This window comes from Acipenser ruthenus, chromosome 13 (assembly GCF_902713425.1).
Source record: "Acipenser ruthenus chromosome 13, fAciRut3.2 maternal haplotype, whole genome shotgun sequence".
In the NCBI taxonomy this organism is placed as follows: Eukaryota; Metazoa; Chordata; class Actinopteri; order Acipenseriformes; family Acipenseridae; genus Acipenser; species Acipenser ruthenus.
In genome coordinates this window covers 31,460,929-31,476,197 of record NC_081201.1, presented here as the reverse complement: position 1 = coordinate 31,476,197, position 15,269 = coordinate 31,460,929, and the positions used below count along the sequence as shown (strand labels likewise).

At 41.3% G+C, this 15,269-nt stretch overlaps 1 protein-coding gene across 2 annotated transcripts; it reads right to left on the bottom strand.

Moving 5' to 3' along the window:
* Positions 1 to 364: 364 nt before the first annotated feature.
* Positions 365 to 10,240, bottom strand: LOC117418420 (mitoferrin-2-like). 2 transcript variants are annotated; one of them, XM_034031452.3, is made up of 4 exons: positions 9,508 to 10,240; positions 6,036 to 6,264; positions 3,920 to 3,976; positions 365 to 2,659 (listed from the first exon to the last, which is right to left on the bottom strand). In XM_034031452.3, exons 1-4 carry the CDS (start codon positions 9,841 to 9,843, stop codon positions 2,124 to 2,126), a joined length of 1,158 nt encoding a protein of 385 aa, XP_033887343.1. In that variant the 5' UTR covers positions 9,844 to 10,240; the 3' UTR covers positions 365 to 2,123. The 2 variants fall into 2 exon arrangements, with proteins under 2 accessions (XP_033887343.1, XP_033887344.1); XM_034031453.3 differs by lacking the exons at positions 6,036 to 6,264; positions 9,508 to 10,240 and adding an exon at positions 4,500 to 6,029.
* Between the last annotated feature and the right edge of the window lie 5,029 nt (positions 10,241 to 15,269).

Sequence of the window (15,269 nt, the reverse complement as noted above, 5' to 3'; positions counted from 1 at the left end):
CATGACACATCAGCTAAAGTGAACCCCCCCCATCGATAAATTAACTGCCCCAATCTCAACTCTACCACTAGCTACACTATTGAATGGTAATATGAGAGTTATGTTACAATATTTATGGTGTGATCAAGCCCATTATATACTCCATAGGGTATAAGCGAATGCTGTTCATTTGAACAATGTATTTGTATTGGGGAGTGGGGTCTGAACAATATAGTAATAGATGCCATGTTAGTGTTGCAGCCTATTCTCGTTTATGATTAGACTCAACACAAATACAATTAGGAGTATTAGGTTAACTGCTAATTATAAAAACATATGCATGATTCTTGGTTGGCCAAGTAAAAAGACTCAGAGTCACATATCATTGAATTTCAGCAGAAAGCTCCCATAAAGCAACTGTTTGCCACCATTTTTATTGAGAAATGACAATTACAGGGCAACCAGACAACAATCAACACCTCACAGCCATGGTTTACTAATACTGCTTAATTAACCCCTGGAATGCAGTACATATATAGAATAACTGACTGGAAACAGTGATTAACAAGGTTATAATTCCATTTTGGGATTGGAAAGAACAGATAGTGTTATAACTGGAATTCACAGCAGTCTGTTATTTTATAAAAATAATTTATCAAACCAGTAACTTCTGTCAAAATGTAAAATAGTAAGCTATCAATTCAAAGGTGGGGCCTCAACTGTCATAGTACTGCAGCACTGTCTAAGGATCTGCAGATTGTATGTTAACAAGATCCCTTTGATTTCTGGAAACATGACAGAACTACTGCTCAGGTCCATTCAAACTGCAGTGTTACACAAATAAGACTTCTCCCTGTAATTCCACACCAGGAGTTTTTTCTCAGTCCACGGATAAATGGATTCTTCACATATCTAGACCCAATTTACTGCACAGCCCATTCTATTTTTTCACTCTTTGGTTTCAAGTCACCTAGCAGTTAAATGATAAGAAATCCTTTTAACTATTATTTTTTGTGACACTGTTCATTAAAAAATATATATATATAAAAAAAAAAAAAATCATATATATATATATATATATATATATATATATATATATATATATATATATATATATATATATATAATGAAACAGGACCCCTCCTTCAAAAATGGGTAATGTATAAATCCAGCATTCCAAGGGTTAACTAGTTTACACTTTTGAAAGCTAGAAGGATGGGACTAGTGATCAGTGCTAAAGTGATAGTTAACATGGTGGAAACTAGACACTGCTGCTGTGATGCATATTTCTGATTCTTCCATGAACACTGGAGATACCATCACCAACAAGATTTCATAGTCACCATTTGCATGGCATCAAAACACATCAACCTCAGCACAGAACATTTTTATGGGGCGAGGACGTTGATGTTTCTGTGCAGATTTGTTTGGAATGAAGATTGTGTTATCTATGGCAATGCCGTGTAAATGGCTATTTAAAAATCAAGCCCAGAACCTTAACACTTAATGCAGGCATGGTAAGGCAACGATCTCTAGTCTCTGAAGCATTAAAATCTGAGAAATCTGAAGCTTGTGGTATTTTGATTATGAGATTAGTGCTAAGAATTCTGACACCACAGCAAGAGGTTCTCTGTGAAATCCTGCTCTGTGTTGGTGTGCTGGCAGGAAGTTGTCTGCCATGCACTGTGATTCTTCAGTAGTTATAAAAAATTAATATTAATGTAAGAGGGCATATATTGGCCTGTAAACTGGTATTCAGTCCCCATTTCTTTACTGACCAATAGCAGATCACTTATTATATTACTCCCAGGTTTATGTTCTTAAACCACATTTCCAAAGGGGCTTTCTATACCTTCTTTACTAATTTACTAAAACCAAACTTAAAACTTTTTACAAGCTGTATTTTGAGTGTTAAATGAGAAGAACCACAGCGCCCCCTTGTGGAGTATACGTTAACTACTGCACTTTCAAATCTTACATGGGACAATAAGGATAAAAGTACATGTTCATTTTGTCTGGCTGAGGGGCATTTCAAATGTTCTGCATGTTTCTATGTGCGTATTATTTTTGTTTTAAAGTCCTGATAAAACTATTCGTATTTCAATTTTTTCTTTCAGCTTTATTTTTGCTGACACTTCTTGGGATTATTTTTCACTCTCCCGCTGTGCTTTTCGCTTCGCATGTTGGTGCTCGGTGATGAAGTATTTGAAGAACTCATAGACAGTCCAGGCAATGGCCGTGGAAGGCATTTGGTAGATGATCCTGGCCTGCACCCCCTTGAAGTAAGCCAGGACCCCCCCAAGCCTGTAAACCGTCCGGAAGGCATGGGCCAGGCCCGAGATGTGTCCGCTCACGTTGAGGGAGTGCAGGGCCAGAGACTCCTGGGTGTTCAGGAGCGTCTTGCAAACGTCCAGTGGGGTGGTGGCTGCGGCAGCCACAGCCCCTGCAAGTGCTCCAGACACCATGTGCGAGGTGGGGTTGTACTGTCTGTGAGGGTTGAGCGTCTCCTGCAGGCACTCGTAGGTCATGAAGTGCAGGGCCTGGAAGGGGATGTTCATGGTGAGCTGGGTGGTGTAGCTGCGGTAGAATGCGGCCGCACCCTCCTTCAGCCACACTGCCCTCATACAGTCTAAAACGCTGCGGTAAGGCGAGTTATACATCTGCATCCTCTGCTTCACCACTACAAGGGATTCGACCAGATTATGATCCCATGGTGCAGGCAGTAGCATATACAGATTTCGATTGACGGTCCACAGTCACATTTCCACGGGGGTGGGGGGGTGGTGGTGAACAAAAGAGGAAACAGGAGAGAGAATTAGCAAAGGCCACAAATCAGATTTCAAAAAACAAACTAAAACTGCAGAGCACATGTTTATCAAGGGAGACAACGGTTCAGTTAGCATGGAAAAGCAAACTGGGATTCAAGTATAAAAGCGAAACAGCTGAAAACAAAATGAAGGAGCTTTCTCTTGCCTTGCCACATTTTTGGTGCAGCAGGTTAACTTGATCTACAGCCATCCATGTAGGTGCTTCATAGACTTCCACTTAATTTAACACAAACAATTCCTTTTGTCTTCCATAAACCTGCTCCTCTCTGTACACTAGCAGTCACAGAGAGCCCCAATGAGACCAGTGCCTCTCAAGACCACGAGAAGCCCAGCGCTCCCACACCTGTGCGCTCTTGTCCTGACCTTGGATGTTAAACACTACAAACTTCTCTTGAGCCCGGGCCTTGTCCTTCCCAGCTGCCTTGTCCCTTTCACAACGGTTATCCTCATTAAATCATTAAAGGGTGCAGTTCGCATTTGTAATGCTATTCTGAGCTCAGGGGGCTAATCCTTCACTCATCTAAAATACAGAGAAGAGAATTCACAACAGCTACTTTCTCTGAAACCCTTGCACCTGCAGAAGTGCACCCTTTCCAAACAGCTGAACAACATCAAAGCCATTAAAAAGCTGTCTAGAGGGCATGATTCATGATGAGTAGACAGGTCATCTGTACACTGGCTGTTAGGGGGGACAATGAGGGACAAATGCAGCAGACATAACTATTTTATAGCAAGCAGGTTAAGCCTAGGCTAGGCAACTTCTTTAAAATTAAGAGGAAGTTACAGACAATACAAACATTACATAAGTTATCTGAAATCATGCAGATCTCAAATTTATTTAGTAACCTATTCCAATCAATCTCTTTTTGTAATTTCCTGGAGGTGAAAAACTTCCCCAGTAGTTGTAATATTAATTTGCTTCCAAAAATAAAAGGCTCCCTCTAGAGGTTTCCACTGAAAACAACACCTAAATACAAAGGAAAACCACATCCACACAACAACAAAGAACAAAATGGAAGTCCATCTGAACACCGTCTTAAGACTTTGCAACCAAGCAAAAAAAAAAATAACACAGAAGTCTGCAAGAAGTTAAATGGTGTTTGTGAGGTTACCTTCAGCTGGGTTCATCATTGCATCGTGAAGTAACGTGGCGACACACCCAGCAGCGCCTGCAAAACAAACTCTTAGAGGTGAGGGGGAGGAGGGGGGGTCACAGTGTGTTGAGGACATGATAGGGGTGTGACTGTGGTGTTGACAGTCTGAACTTTCAGGCAGTATTACTGTATATTAAAACCACATTGTAGCCCTGAGCATGCTTGTTCATAGAGGCATATAAACTGCTTTGATCATTTTTATTTATTTATTTTTCAGGCCTTGGTATAAAATAGGGATTCCCAGGCAGTGATCTTTCGGGCAGTGTGAGAGAATGGAGAAGAGCACAGGGAGGTCCAGGCTGTCCTGAGAGGTGAGCGAGCACGCTATCTAGAAAGCATGCAGAAGCTTACTTACCCAGCATCCCCCTGACCTGAAACAAGGGGCGAGAGAAAAGCAACGGGAGATGGAGGGTCAGTATCGCCATGTCAACAGCTTTCAAGAAGCCACACCTCCTGGCTCCCATCACACACCCCCTGCCTGAAATCTCTTAACTCTCACTTCCCCATTCTCCCCACCGCTTACAATCCTAACACTCACCTTCATCTTCACATACCAATCCAATCATCTTCATGTCTCACATGACCAACCACACCCTTAATTCACGAAAGTGAAACAAACAGTCAGCAAGTCACACAGTCGTATTAAATCACACATTCAACAAGCCATGTCAACACTCTTGGGTAGCATGGAGGAAACAAACAAGTCTATGCTGCCAATGCCTTGGATCTCCAGTCCTTTGCAAGTTATTTGTGGATCGAGCAGGAGCAGGTTAGTGCTGTAAAATGACACTGGTGGGTACATAGCGACAGCTTGGTTTTGAAAAAAAAAAAAAAAAAAAAAAAAAGGATCCACAATGCAAAGAAAAAATGGGCCTTCATACAAAACAAGCCACTGTAACTTGGATATATTCACTAAAAGAGAACATGTGAACTCAAAAGGTTCCCTGAAAATCAATACCTTGAAAAACAGATTTAATGCAATTCAATGAAGTGCTCAAGATAGCCGAGAGTCAAGACAAGGAAGAAAAAGAAAAAAAAAAAGGCTAAAATCAGAGGGACACAAATGTGGTGCGAGCTTGATTTTGTGACATCTGTAGCAGTTTGGGAGTTGACCAATCACAAAACTTACCAGCTCCTACCGCATGCTGGCCCAGTGGCAGAGCCCTCAGCTGCTTCAGAAGCACATCTCAAATCTGGGTTTGAGTGGCTTGCCTGTCTTAATATCCATATGAATGAGGCTAGTTATGTACAGAGCAAGCATTGGATTTGCACTGCAGTGGATCCATTTCAGGTTGAAATACAAGCTTTGGCTTACACTTTTGACACCACCACCTGGAGTAGCTCAAACTGATTTTCAATGGGGAAAACAAAACCACTAAATGTCAAGAATAACTGAATAGTGTTTCAGCCGTTACATTCTGCAAGCATGATAAAACTTAAATATACCTGAATTTTCCACACACACAATGCAAACCATGGAGTATCATTCACATGTTATACATAGTTTACTGCCTTGAACATTACTTTTGATAAACTGCAATGTCAGCACATGCTCAGGTTAGCATATCATACAAAGTCATGTGGCGTGAGAACTGCTACATACCTGCACACCTACAAGTAATCTATTTACATGATCCACAGCTACTGTACCTCGTATTTAAATGAATTGAGACAATGTTATAAGTCCTGTAAAAAACTGACATGCTCTATTCAAGGTTGAGGTCAATTCCATTTTAAAATCAATTCCCAATTCCTTTATTGGGATCCTTTGAAGGAACTAGAATGGATTAAAATGGAATGGGAATTGGAATTGGAAACTGATTTTAAAAATTAATTGGAAAAAAAGAAATGACCCCAGCCCTGGCTGTATTAAGTATTTGCTGAAACTCAGAAAACTATTGTATCAATAGTGGGAACAACAATTAAAATGAACGCTAATGTAAATTTGTGTCAGTACAAGTTTCTATTTTTTCTCTACATGTGTTAACTGCATTGGAAATACATGTTTGTGAATATATTGCATGGTAAACCCGGTTGCGAGGCCCCTGTGCTGGGAGAGGAAGGACTGTGGTACCGTTAGCCACATGGCTGTTTGCCCCAGGGTGGATGACGTCTCCCAGTGTCTTTTTCAGCTTCTCATAACAGGCGAAGTACAGAGCGTGGGCGGGGCCTGCCCCTGTTGCCGTGACATTTAACCCCCGCATGGGCCGCCAGATTCCCTCTGTCCGCACAATACGCCGCAGAGCGTCCATCACATTCCGGTAGCGCGCTGCTGGCTCGGGCTGCAAGCTCTGCATTCGTGTCTATGGGAGACAGAGACAGGGTTAGAGCAGAGGTTGAATCAATAATACGGTCAGAGGTTAAGAGAAAAAAAATGACTGAACCCTCATCATGGAACTTATCAGAGAAAATCAGAATGCAGCTGTGTACCAAATGTGAAGAACACCTCTCAAAACATGTGTTCTATATCAAGAACACACAGAGTGTAAAACAATGTCACAAGGCCACAACACGAAAGCCAATATGAAAGGTACCGTTACGTGGCGCTTAATATTGAATGGTTTGAGCTATGACTGGGGCTGTGCTAAACACTTCCCATTAATAGTTCAAATATGTTTATTTAAAAATAAACGTAGTAGTAATTACTAAGGTTTAATTTAAAACTTTTGTTTTTATATATTTTTTCATCAATATAATTTTGTACACTGCCTGTTTCAAAGCAAACAGCCTACTGTGAATACCTGGAGGAAAGAAGCGGTATGTGACCTGAACACTGGCGAATACCTGCCAGTGGTTGTTCCTGGGTTGACATGAGCATGTGCATCAATAGGATGAACCAGTGAGCCTCAGTGTTCACCAATCCTGGAATTCCCCTCCAGCAGAAAGTTTTACCAGCAAAGCATGGGGGGAAAAAAACTAAGGCTGGTGTCTCAATCAAGCTACAGTAACCAAACAAGTGTCACGCCCCCAGGTTGAATCAAAGCTTCCCAACCATTTTTGCAGAGTGTGAGGCTTAATTTACAACTGCAGAATTTCTTTCTTAAATTGTGGAGAAGTCAGCTGCATATTATATAGTGCAGTAGCTGGGTTCTGGCTGTACCTCATTTATATCTGCAGCCGGCATAAAGCACTTATACTGACAAGACCAGATGTTAGTTTTTAGTGTGTGTTCCTTCTCTTTATTCAAGCTGGGAAAACATATCTAAAAACACAAATACACAGAGCCCTAAACAGAAATTCATGAAGAAAACATAATGTAAGCTTGTCATGCAGGTTCTGAAAACATTGTATTACAATGATCTCTTTCTTAAGCACCTTTCACACTAGCACTTCAACCCGGGTCCAGACCCGGGTTCTGGCTACTGCGTAATATGAAACCACGTACCTGGGTCGTACCTGGGTTAACCGGGTCCCAGCGACCCAACTCAGGATGTGAGTCAACACACTTTGACCCGGGTTGAAAGAGACAAAATGCATGACGGCCGACGAAATAACAAACAGCCACATGAAGATTTCATATGTCCATCCGAGTCTGCAAAGCTGGCACACGTCACAGTACACTTCCGACACTAATGCTGTAATTCAAGTAATTCACTTCCTGTGTCATCAATAACATGGACCTTAGCTAACCCAATTTGCTTTTTGCTTTAATTGCATATTATATTCCTGACTGTAAAGCTCTCTAAGAGCAGAACAAGTTACTTTGCTCAGGTAATCCATTTTTTTTAATGTTCATTACCCATACCAAAAACAGTTACGACAGCATTAAGTGCAAAAATATTTTTTCTTGCAGGCCTGGTGTCGCAGCAGTTTTCCCCTAAATGCATATACACCATGTTGCACATACATATATGAGCAAGGTACTTTACCTAGATTGCTTCAGTAAAAACCTAACTGTATAAATGGGTAATTGTATGTAAAAATAATGTGATATCTTGTAACAATTGTAAGTCACCCTGGATAAGGGCGTCTGCTAAGAAATAAATAATAATACTAATAATAATACAACTAGAAAAAGTGACTGACATGGTATGTGGTGCGTGGCAGCAAATGAAGTACACTGCAAGGTTGTTCATAGGAATCATTTCAGATTTAAATGTAAATTGTGTGGCATGACAGTTTTAACTGAGCACATGGAAAATATTCAGATTTTATTTTACCGAGAGACACAGCAACGCCGTTTTGAACGCATTACTCCGCATTCGGCTAGTTTCATTGGAGGGGGCGTGTCAATACAACCCATTATGGATCTATAATTTGCTGAACTGACGCTACAGAAACATCCACACGTGCAGCCCACCTTTTACAAATTAAAAACATATTTATACGTTTTCCTTCATATCGGTTTTGAAAACAATTGCACGTTATACTGGAATACAAAATTATACTTTGTCAAGATATATGCACTCCCATTTCTTGATCTCCAGCAACTGTAACGTAGAGAGCGGCTGGGCCAAGCCTGCTGACCTAAATCTAGCGCAGGCTCAAGGTCTCTTGCTAGGCCCTGAAAGGATTATGAAACGTCTGTGCTACATTTACAAAACTTACTACAAACTTAAAGAATGACATTATATATTTGTTTTAACAAAATAATAAAAACACACAACATAAATCGTGTTCACCACCACAAGATCAAACCTTCACAATTGGAACTAAACTATCAACTTCTTATCACAAGGCCAGTGATGAGAAGTAGTCCTAAATGCTTGCCTTGGGAGATCTGTCTCTTTCTGAACTCGTCACAGCCAATAATATATCTCAGTCTAATCAAAGTCTATATAACTAGTTCAAAAGTTGCATAACTGTGACTAGCTTTCATTACATGCCGCTTCTGCAATTGAGAATTACCCTCCTCGTTTATTCCGATCACAACAGGTGGGGATAAATCACCATCATAATAGACTCTACATAGCCTATAGATTTACTGTACAGCCGAGTAATATTAACCAAAATTCACAAACACGTTTACTCCCACCATAGATCAATCCTGTGTTTACCTGTCATACTGTACCAAAAAAATATTTATGATGAATAAATGCTAGTTACCCATACAGCAAATAAATACAGTCCCCGACTTCAGACGGGTGTTTTGACAATGCAAATTCCTGACAGTAGTAAAGACATAAACTAACGGTTTTGGTCTCCACACTCACCTACATAAAAATACAGCTCTTGTCTATCATCGAAACTGGCTTGTGAGGGGTACTCTTCTGCACCACCAAATGTAGCAACTAATTTAAAATCCACAAATCAATAAAAGCCGGCTAACTATTACAAGCAGAACAATAATAAAGTAGTACTGTGGATTCATATATTGTATATGCATACCACGAAATACCGTAAAGTGATCGGCGTGCGTAGTTGTTTGCAGAATGTAATGGTATTATAAGACCTGATACAGTGCTGCAACTGGACGTCTGAATAGTTGTTGCACACCGAACCCACGATGATGATCAATTTGTCTCCCTGCCAGACATCGCTGGTTTTGGTGACAGTAAACCGAGTTTAACAGCATGGCAATATCTGTCACAGATGACCTCGTTTACCTTGACGCAGTCAATAGGATACATCAGGCAATGTTCCATGATGCCGGCCACAGCTCCTGCCAACATGTGGGTGCTTGTGGAGGCTCCATTCGGCAGACCCTCGTAATCTGGGTCGGGGATATCTGCGGCCTCCGGAGTGCCCTGCAGCTGCAACGCCTGGTCGGCGTCCACTCCGACCCGCGGTGACAGACTTCCAAATATTCCGTCCGAAACGCCCCAGAACCCACCGCCAAGCCACTGAATCCCTGCGCCGGCTCCTGCGGCTGTGACCCCGCTGTCCCCTCCGGGTGTCTCAGCTGACATCCGGCGTCCTCTCACAAAACCATCTGCTTCCATCAGAAACCAGGTGTACAGTCTTTATTTACAGATATTAAAAAAACAAAACAACGTAATTGCTGTTTAATTCCCCGCCCAATGTTTCCCGTACAAACTCTTCTACCTCCCGCCTCCTGCAGCTCCGGGGAGGCGAGACCGATAGGCGCACCTCAGCAAGCAGGCCGGAGAGGAGCTTGCACCGCCTACCAGGTGCCTTTGGACCCTTTGAATGGCCAGAATGGAGTGACTGACAAACTTAAAATCCCATTCACTGCGCGATTTCCACCGTCCTTTGTGACCAGAGTAGGCAGCGATTGGACATTTCTCCCGTACATTAAATATCAATAGTTAATGAGCGCGTACAACATTGTGTTCTGAGAGATCTTCTTGTAAGAAGGAGGTGATGTTCAGTAAACCTATTAGTTTATTTATCCACACGTCGGTTAAAAGTTTGGTCAATCCCCTATTTTTCCGACGAGTGTTGCCGCTGTTTTTTTTTTTTTTAATTGAATGAGAAACAGGAATTGTCGGTGCTGAAGGTGGCGTTGGATGTAAATCTTAGGTGATTGGTTTAGTAGTTGCTTTTGCATAAACTAGTTTATAAGTTGATTTTGCATATATCGGTCTGCTTGTTCCTGCCGGGTGAGGTCCGCTCTCACACGCCTCTCTCGAGTGTGTAAATTGTTGGGCTGGCGGAGCAGTTCGAGATTTATCCTGCAAGGTCAAAAGTCTTGATAAAGCATGCTGTAACATTTACATTCAAAAATATAAACTATGTAGTATTTCACCTCTATTTACTTCGTATGATCATCCTAAACACCTGACGTTGTAAATTGATTTTATGTATAATATACACAGTAGTAATATCGCCACTATGTCCATATTTTTCTCGTGGTGCTACATTCACTGTGTTTTTGTAATTTTTGGGTCAAAAACATCACACCAAAGGGAAAACAAAACACCAGTAGTATTAAGATCGCAAACGATGTTCTAAGCATAGGAATACTTTTAAATATATTGTACCAACTACTTCTATGCGGTTGTATACATATTGTTTATGTAGTACAGTTTTACATTGGCCTGTCTGTAATTATTTATTAGACTGTACCGTACAGTGTACGGAAATGTGATTCACCACATGGAGTGCAACAAGAATAGATTTGATGTGATAGTCGCAAAGCCTGCGGGGAAAGCATCTGAATAGCAGAGAGTAATGGCAGTTAGGCATGTCAACTAAACAAGTTCAGACAATTCAGAATATAATACGGTTTTCAATTTAGGCTGAACATGAAAAGAATCCAATATCACAAACCATTCAACATGTGAATGTTTCAGGTTTGTTTTTGCTACATTTTATAATCTGATTCACTGTTCCATAACTCTGGATTGTCCTGAAATGAGACACAGTGATCAGTCTGTTTACTGAAGGCACTGTTGTGTAACAGCATTTCCATGGTTTCCACACATCAGTTTTTCCTTTCCCCCTACTGCTTACTGTAAAGGATATGTCATAATCGCTGAGCTGCAGTTAGGGAATGTAAGGTTTTTGAAACGCAGAACACTCCTGAACCTACAGTGTAGGTGCAACTTCTTTTCTGATATGGATTTCTCAACTGTGACAGGCGCTTGCCGTGAAAGAGGCTTGTTATTGTCCTAAATGCTGAATGAAGAGAAATTCCATACATATCCGGTATGTGAGAAATGAAAAATAAATATATTTTGAAATAATCTGCAAATTATAAAGATATTGTTAGCATGCAAGTAATATATTTCCAAAAGATTCTCGATAAAATAGCTGCCAAACTGCATTTATTTGTTTATTTAGCAGACGCCTTTATCCAAGGTGACTTACAGAGACTAGGGTGTGTGAACTATGCATCAGCTGCAGAGTCACTTACAATTACGTCTCACCCGAAAGACGGAGCACAAGGAGGTTAAGTGACTTGCTCAGGGTCACACAATGAGTCAGTGGCTGAGGTGGGATTTGAACCGGGGACCTCCTGGTTACAAGCCCATTTCTTTAACCACTGGACCACACAGCCTCCTATTGCTCCCTTCTGCCTTCACATTTGTAATATTGCTAAAATCAAAAACTGACCTTCCCCCAAAAGATCCTGAATGTTGGGTCATTGCACCTCAACAGGGTCTTCTAGTCAAAGCATGTTTACTGACTGAAAGCATGTCAGTCAATAGGGAAAGCAGCTGGTTGGTTAATGATAGTAAATAAGTCATTAAAGGGGTGGGGACAATTTCAACCCCCAGGTGAAATAACCAAACATGTGCATTACCAACTGAAAGCATGGCTTGCAATCAAGGATTTCTTTAAGAAATACATGTTTACTACATTATGTGTTTCTTACAAAACTTAGAGACCTATAGAATGATTTGAAAGTACACAGCAGGTAAGATTTATGGAATTATGTTGTCTGCTACAATCCGTTTAAAGTCTCTATAACTCAGTGTCACACCCATATTAGGGAGTCCTATACGGTGCCTGTTTTAAAATAAAAGCTGAACAGTTATTTCTGAAGTCTAACGTTTTCTTATATAGTACCTTGAGATAGCCACAGCTAAGTGGAGATTACTTGTTTTTTTTATACTAGCCATGGAGGTGGTTGTCTCCAATTACATTTGATCCGTTCTCTAATTAATGCTATTGTTTGACAAGTGCTTTGGAATTCACTTTTTTAGGGCCTTGGATTTTTTTTATAAAATGGGAGCAATGTGCTGCTGCTGCTCTCAGTACAACTGTAACATAATCAGTCCTTCAGCAGCAGGCTGTGCTGTGAACGGCAGCCATTTTGTATGTTGGGGAGGATCTGATCAAAAATCAACGACTGGTAACTAAAGCTTTAAAATCCCTTTCCTCACCTCTGATTGGCATTAGCAATTTTATAGTTGCCCCCTTTAGTTGTGCTGCAGATCGATTAGGTTTTTGCTTGTTGTTTATTTTTTATTTTGCTGTTTAAACTGTATTTTCCTAATACCTAATCACTTCCTGTGCTGTACTCTGACAATGTGACCTACAGGAAGTGACTATCTACCAGGAAGCATGGTAGCATGGTAGAGTTCTACTGTCATAAAACGTACATGTTTCAGACCTGTTGAGAAATTAGTTGTATTTTTTATTTGATTTTTTTTAAAGTAGTCATTGCCAATTATTTTCTCCCAATTTAGAATGGCCAATTATTTTTAGGCTCACCTCACCGCTACCACCCCTGCGCTTACTCGGGAGGGCGAAGACGAACACACGCTGTCCTCTGATGCGTGTGCCTTTAGACGCCCGCTTCTTTACACACTGCAGGCTCACCATGCAGCCACCTAAGAGGTGCAGCGTCAGAGGACAACACAGTCCTGGGCAGCTTACAGGCGCCCGGCCAGACCACGGGTCGCTGGTGCGTGGTGAGCCGAGGACACCCTGACCAACCTAAGCTCTTCCACTCGGCCAATGGTGCGCCACCCCCTGGGAGCTCCCATCTTTGGTCGGCAATGGAATAGCCTGGACTTGAACCAGCGACGTCCAGGCTATAGGGTGCATCCTGCACTCCACGCAGAGCGCCTTTACCGGATGCATCACTCTATCTATTTATTTATTCATTTATTGAAAAATATTTAGACAATGGATTGCACACAACCAGCTGTAAGCAGTTGCCTGCCTTGTGTATGGTAGTTTATAGAAGACTATTGGAATCCCTAAATTCACACAATTTGTCAAAATAAAATACAGGTTGTTTAAAACCTTAAATTCTGCCAATAGAAAAATCAGTCCAGTGTTCGTGTGCCCTCTAGTGGCCTAAAATACAACCTATCGTACAATTGAGCTGTTGATTGCTCGTTTTAACTCCGGTCTGTACTTTACTATTGTGCATACCCCTACCCACAGGGATATGAGTCTATCTTGTTGGTTACCTTTCCAGCACATCCACTGCCATATTCTGCAGGTTGAGAGTTGCTGTGATGGTTCATTCCTCCTATTTCAGGATAATGTGGAGTGGCAGGTTAATCACTACGAGCAGTGCATAGACAAGTTTGAAAACACCCCATTCTCATTCTCAGCTCTCTAGCACTGTCCCCATGCACCTTAATAATGAGCACTAAAAACTCAATTCTCAGCTCTCCAGCACTGTCCCCCTGCACCTTAATAATGAGCACTAAACACTCCATTCTCAGCTCTCCAGCACTGTCCCCCTGCACCTTACAAAGAAACACTGAAACACGCCATTCACATCTCCACGGCTGTGACCTCAATGAACACTATATAAAAAAAAAAATCATAGATTATAAACAACACATTCCTTGAGGTGAGGTGGGCGTTTTTGCATGCAGTTAAAACTATACCAGCATCTCATTCAACCATGTCGCTCACAGTCAAATAATCTTCATGGCACTTGGATTACCTGCATTGCACAAAACTGAAATAGTACAAAACACATGCATCTGAAGTGCTGTTTATTATTCTTAAGAGTTTGTTGTTGAAGATAAACCTTTAAAAAGCTGCAGAATTTACTCACAGGAATTTTTGGATTTGTTAATGTGCCAGATTAATGTGCCCTGGCAGTGTGCAGCTCATAGAAGCCGAATGATAAAGGCTTAAACTGGGGAGACAGGCCTATGCACTGTAGCTGTTGGTGCCAGTGATTATCTTTGAGCAAGGTGACGATAGAGAGGGGGAGGAGGAAATGCAGCCTTTAAAGACCACAAGTGATGGAACTTAAACTCATTTTTGACTGATTTATTGATTTCAAGGTTTAAGCTAATGCATGCAGCTGCTGCCCATATTCACCAACAAATGGGTATGTTTTGTCGCACATAAAGGATGGCTGTCAATAAGGCTTGGATTTTGCTCCCATGGCTGGGTTTGGAGTGGCAAAGGTTGTATAATTCTGCCTTAGTATTTTTTTTCTGGAGTTAAGGTGGCACTTGATGTGAATTATTGTTCTAAACCTCACAGCTCTGCCCAGAGTGATTTTAGTCATATGGTGACACGTGTACAAAATAACTACACTCAGCACAGTGGTATTTAAGACCACCATTGGTGATTGTCATACACAGTTTTTTTTTTCTACAAAATGATCCACAGAGGTTTGATTAGGTTAAGGTTATAGATTTGGGTGGCCACTGAGGAGCCAAAATATACAATAGTTGATCCCACTCCAACTGCTTTCTCACCACAATGAATGATGACCAGTCTTAGCGATCTCCATTGGATAGGGTTAGCATATGACCATGTACACTAGGACAGTTTGGAACAGTTTGGGCTTTTCAACACATCGCAATGCATTCGGGTACGTTTTACCTATCTCAGGTACCTTTCTCACACAGGACTGCACTTACTAGAATGTATTGGGGTGTGAGTTGAAAAGCCTGAATGGTCCCAAACTGTCCTAGCATACATGGAGTCATAAACCCTACCACTGGAGAAAACTTTTTCTAAGACCAATAAATAA

Coding starts and splice junctions, on each gene's coding strand:
- LOC117418420 (XM_034031452.3), bottom strand. CDS start 9,843: ATGGAAGCAGATGGTTTTGTGAGAGGACGCCGGATGTCAGCTGAGACA. Junction 6,265..9,507: donor ATCCTATTGACTGCGTCAAG/GTAAACGAGGTC, acceptor TGTCTCCCATAG/ACACGAATGCAGAGCTTGCA. Junction 3,977..6,035: donor AAACAGCCATGTGGCTAACG/GTACCACAGTCC, acceptor TTTGTTTTGCAG/GCGCTGCTGGGTGTGTCGCC.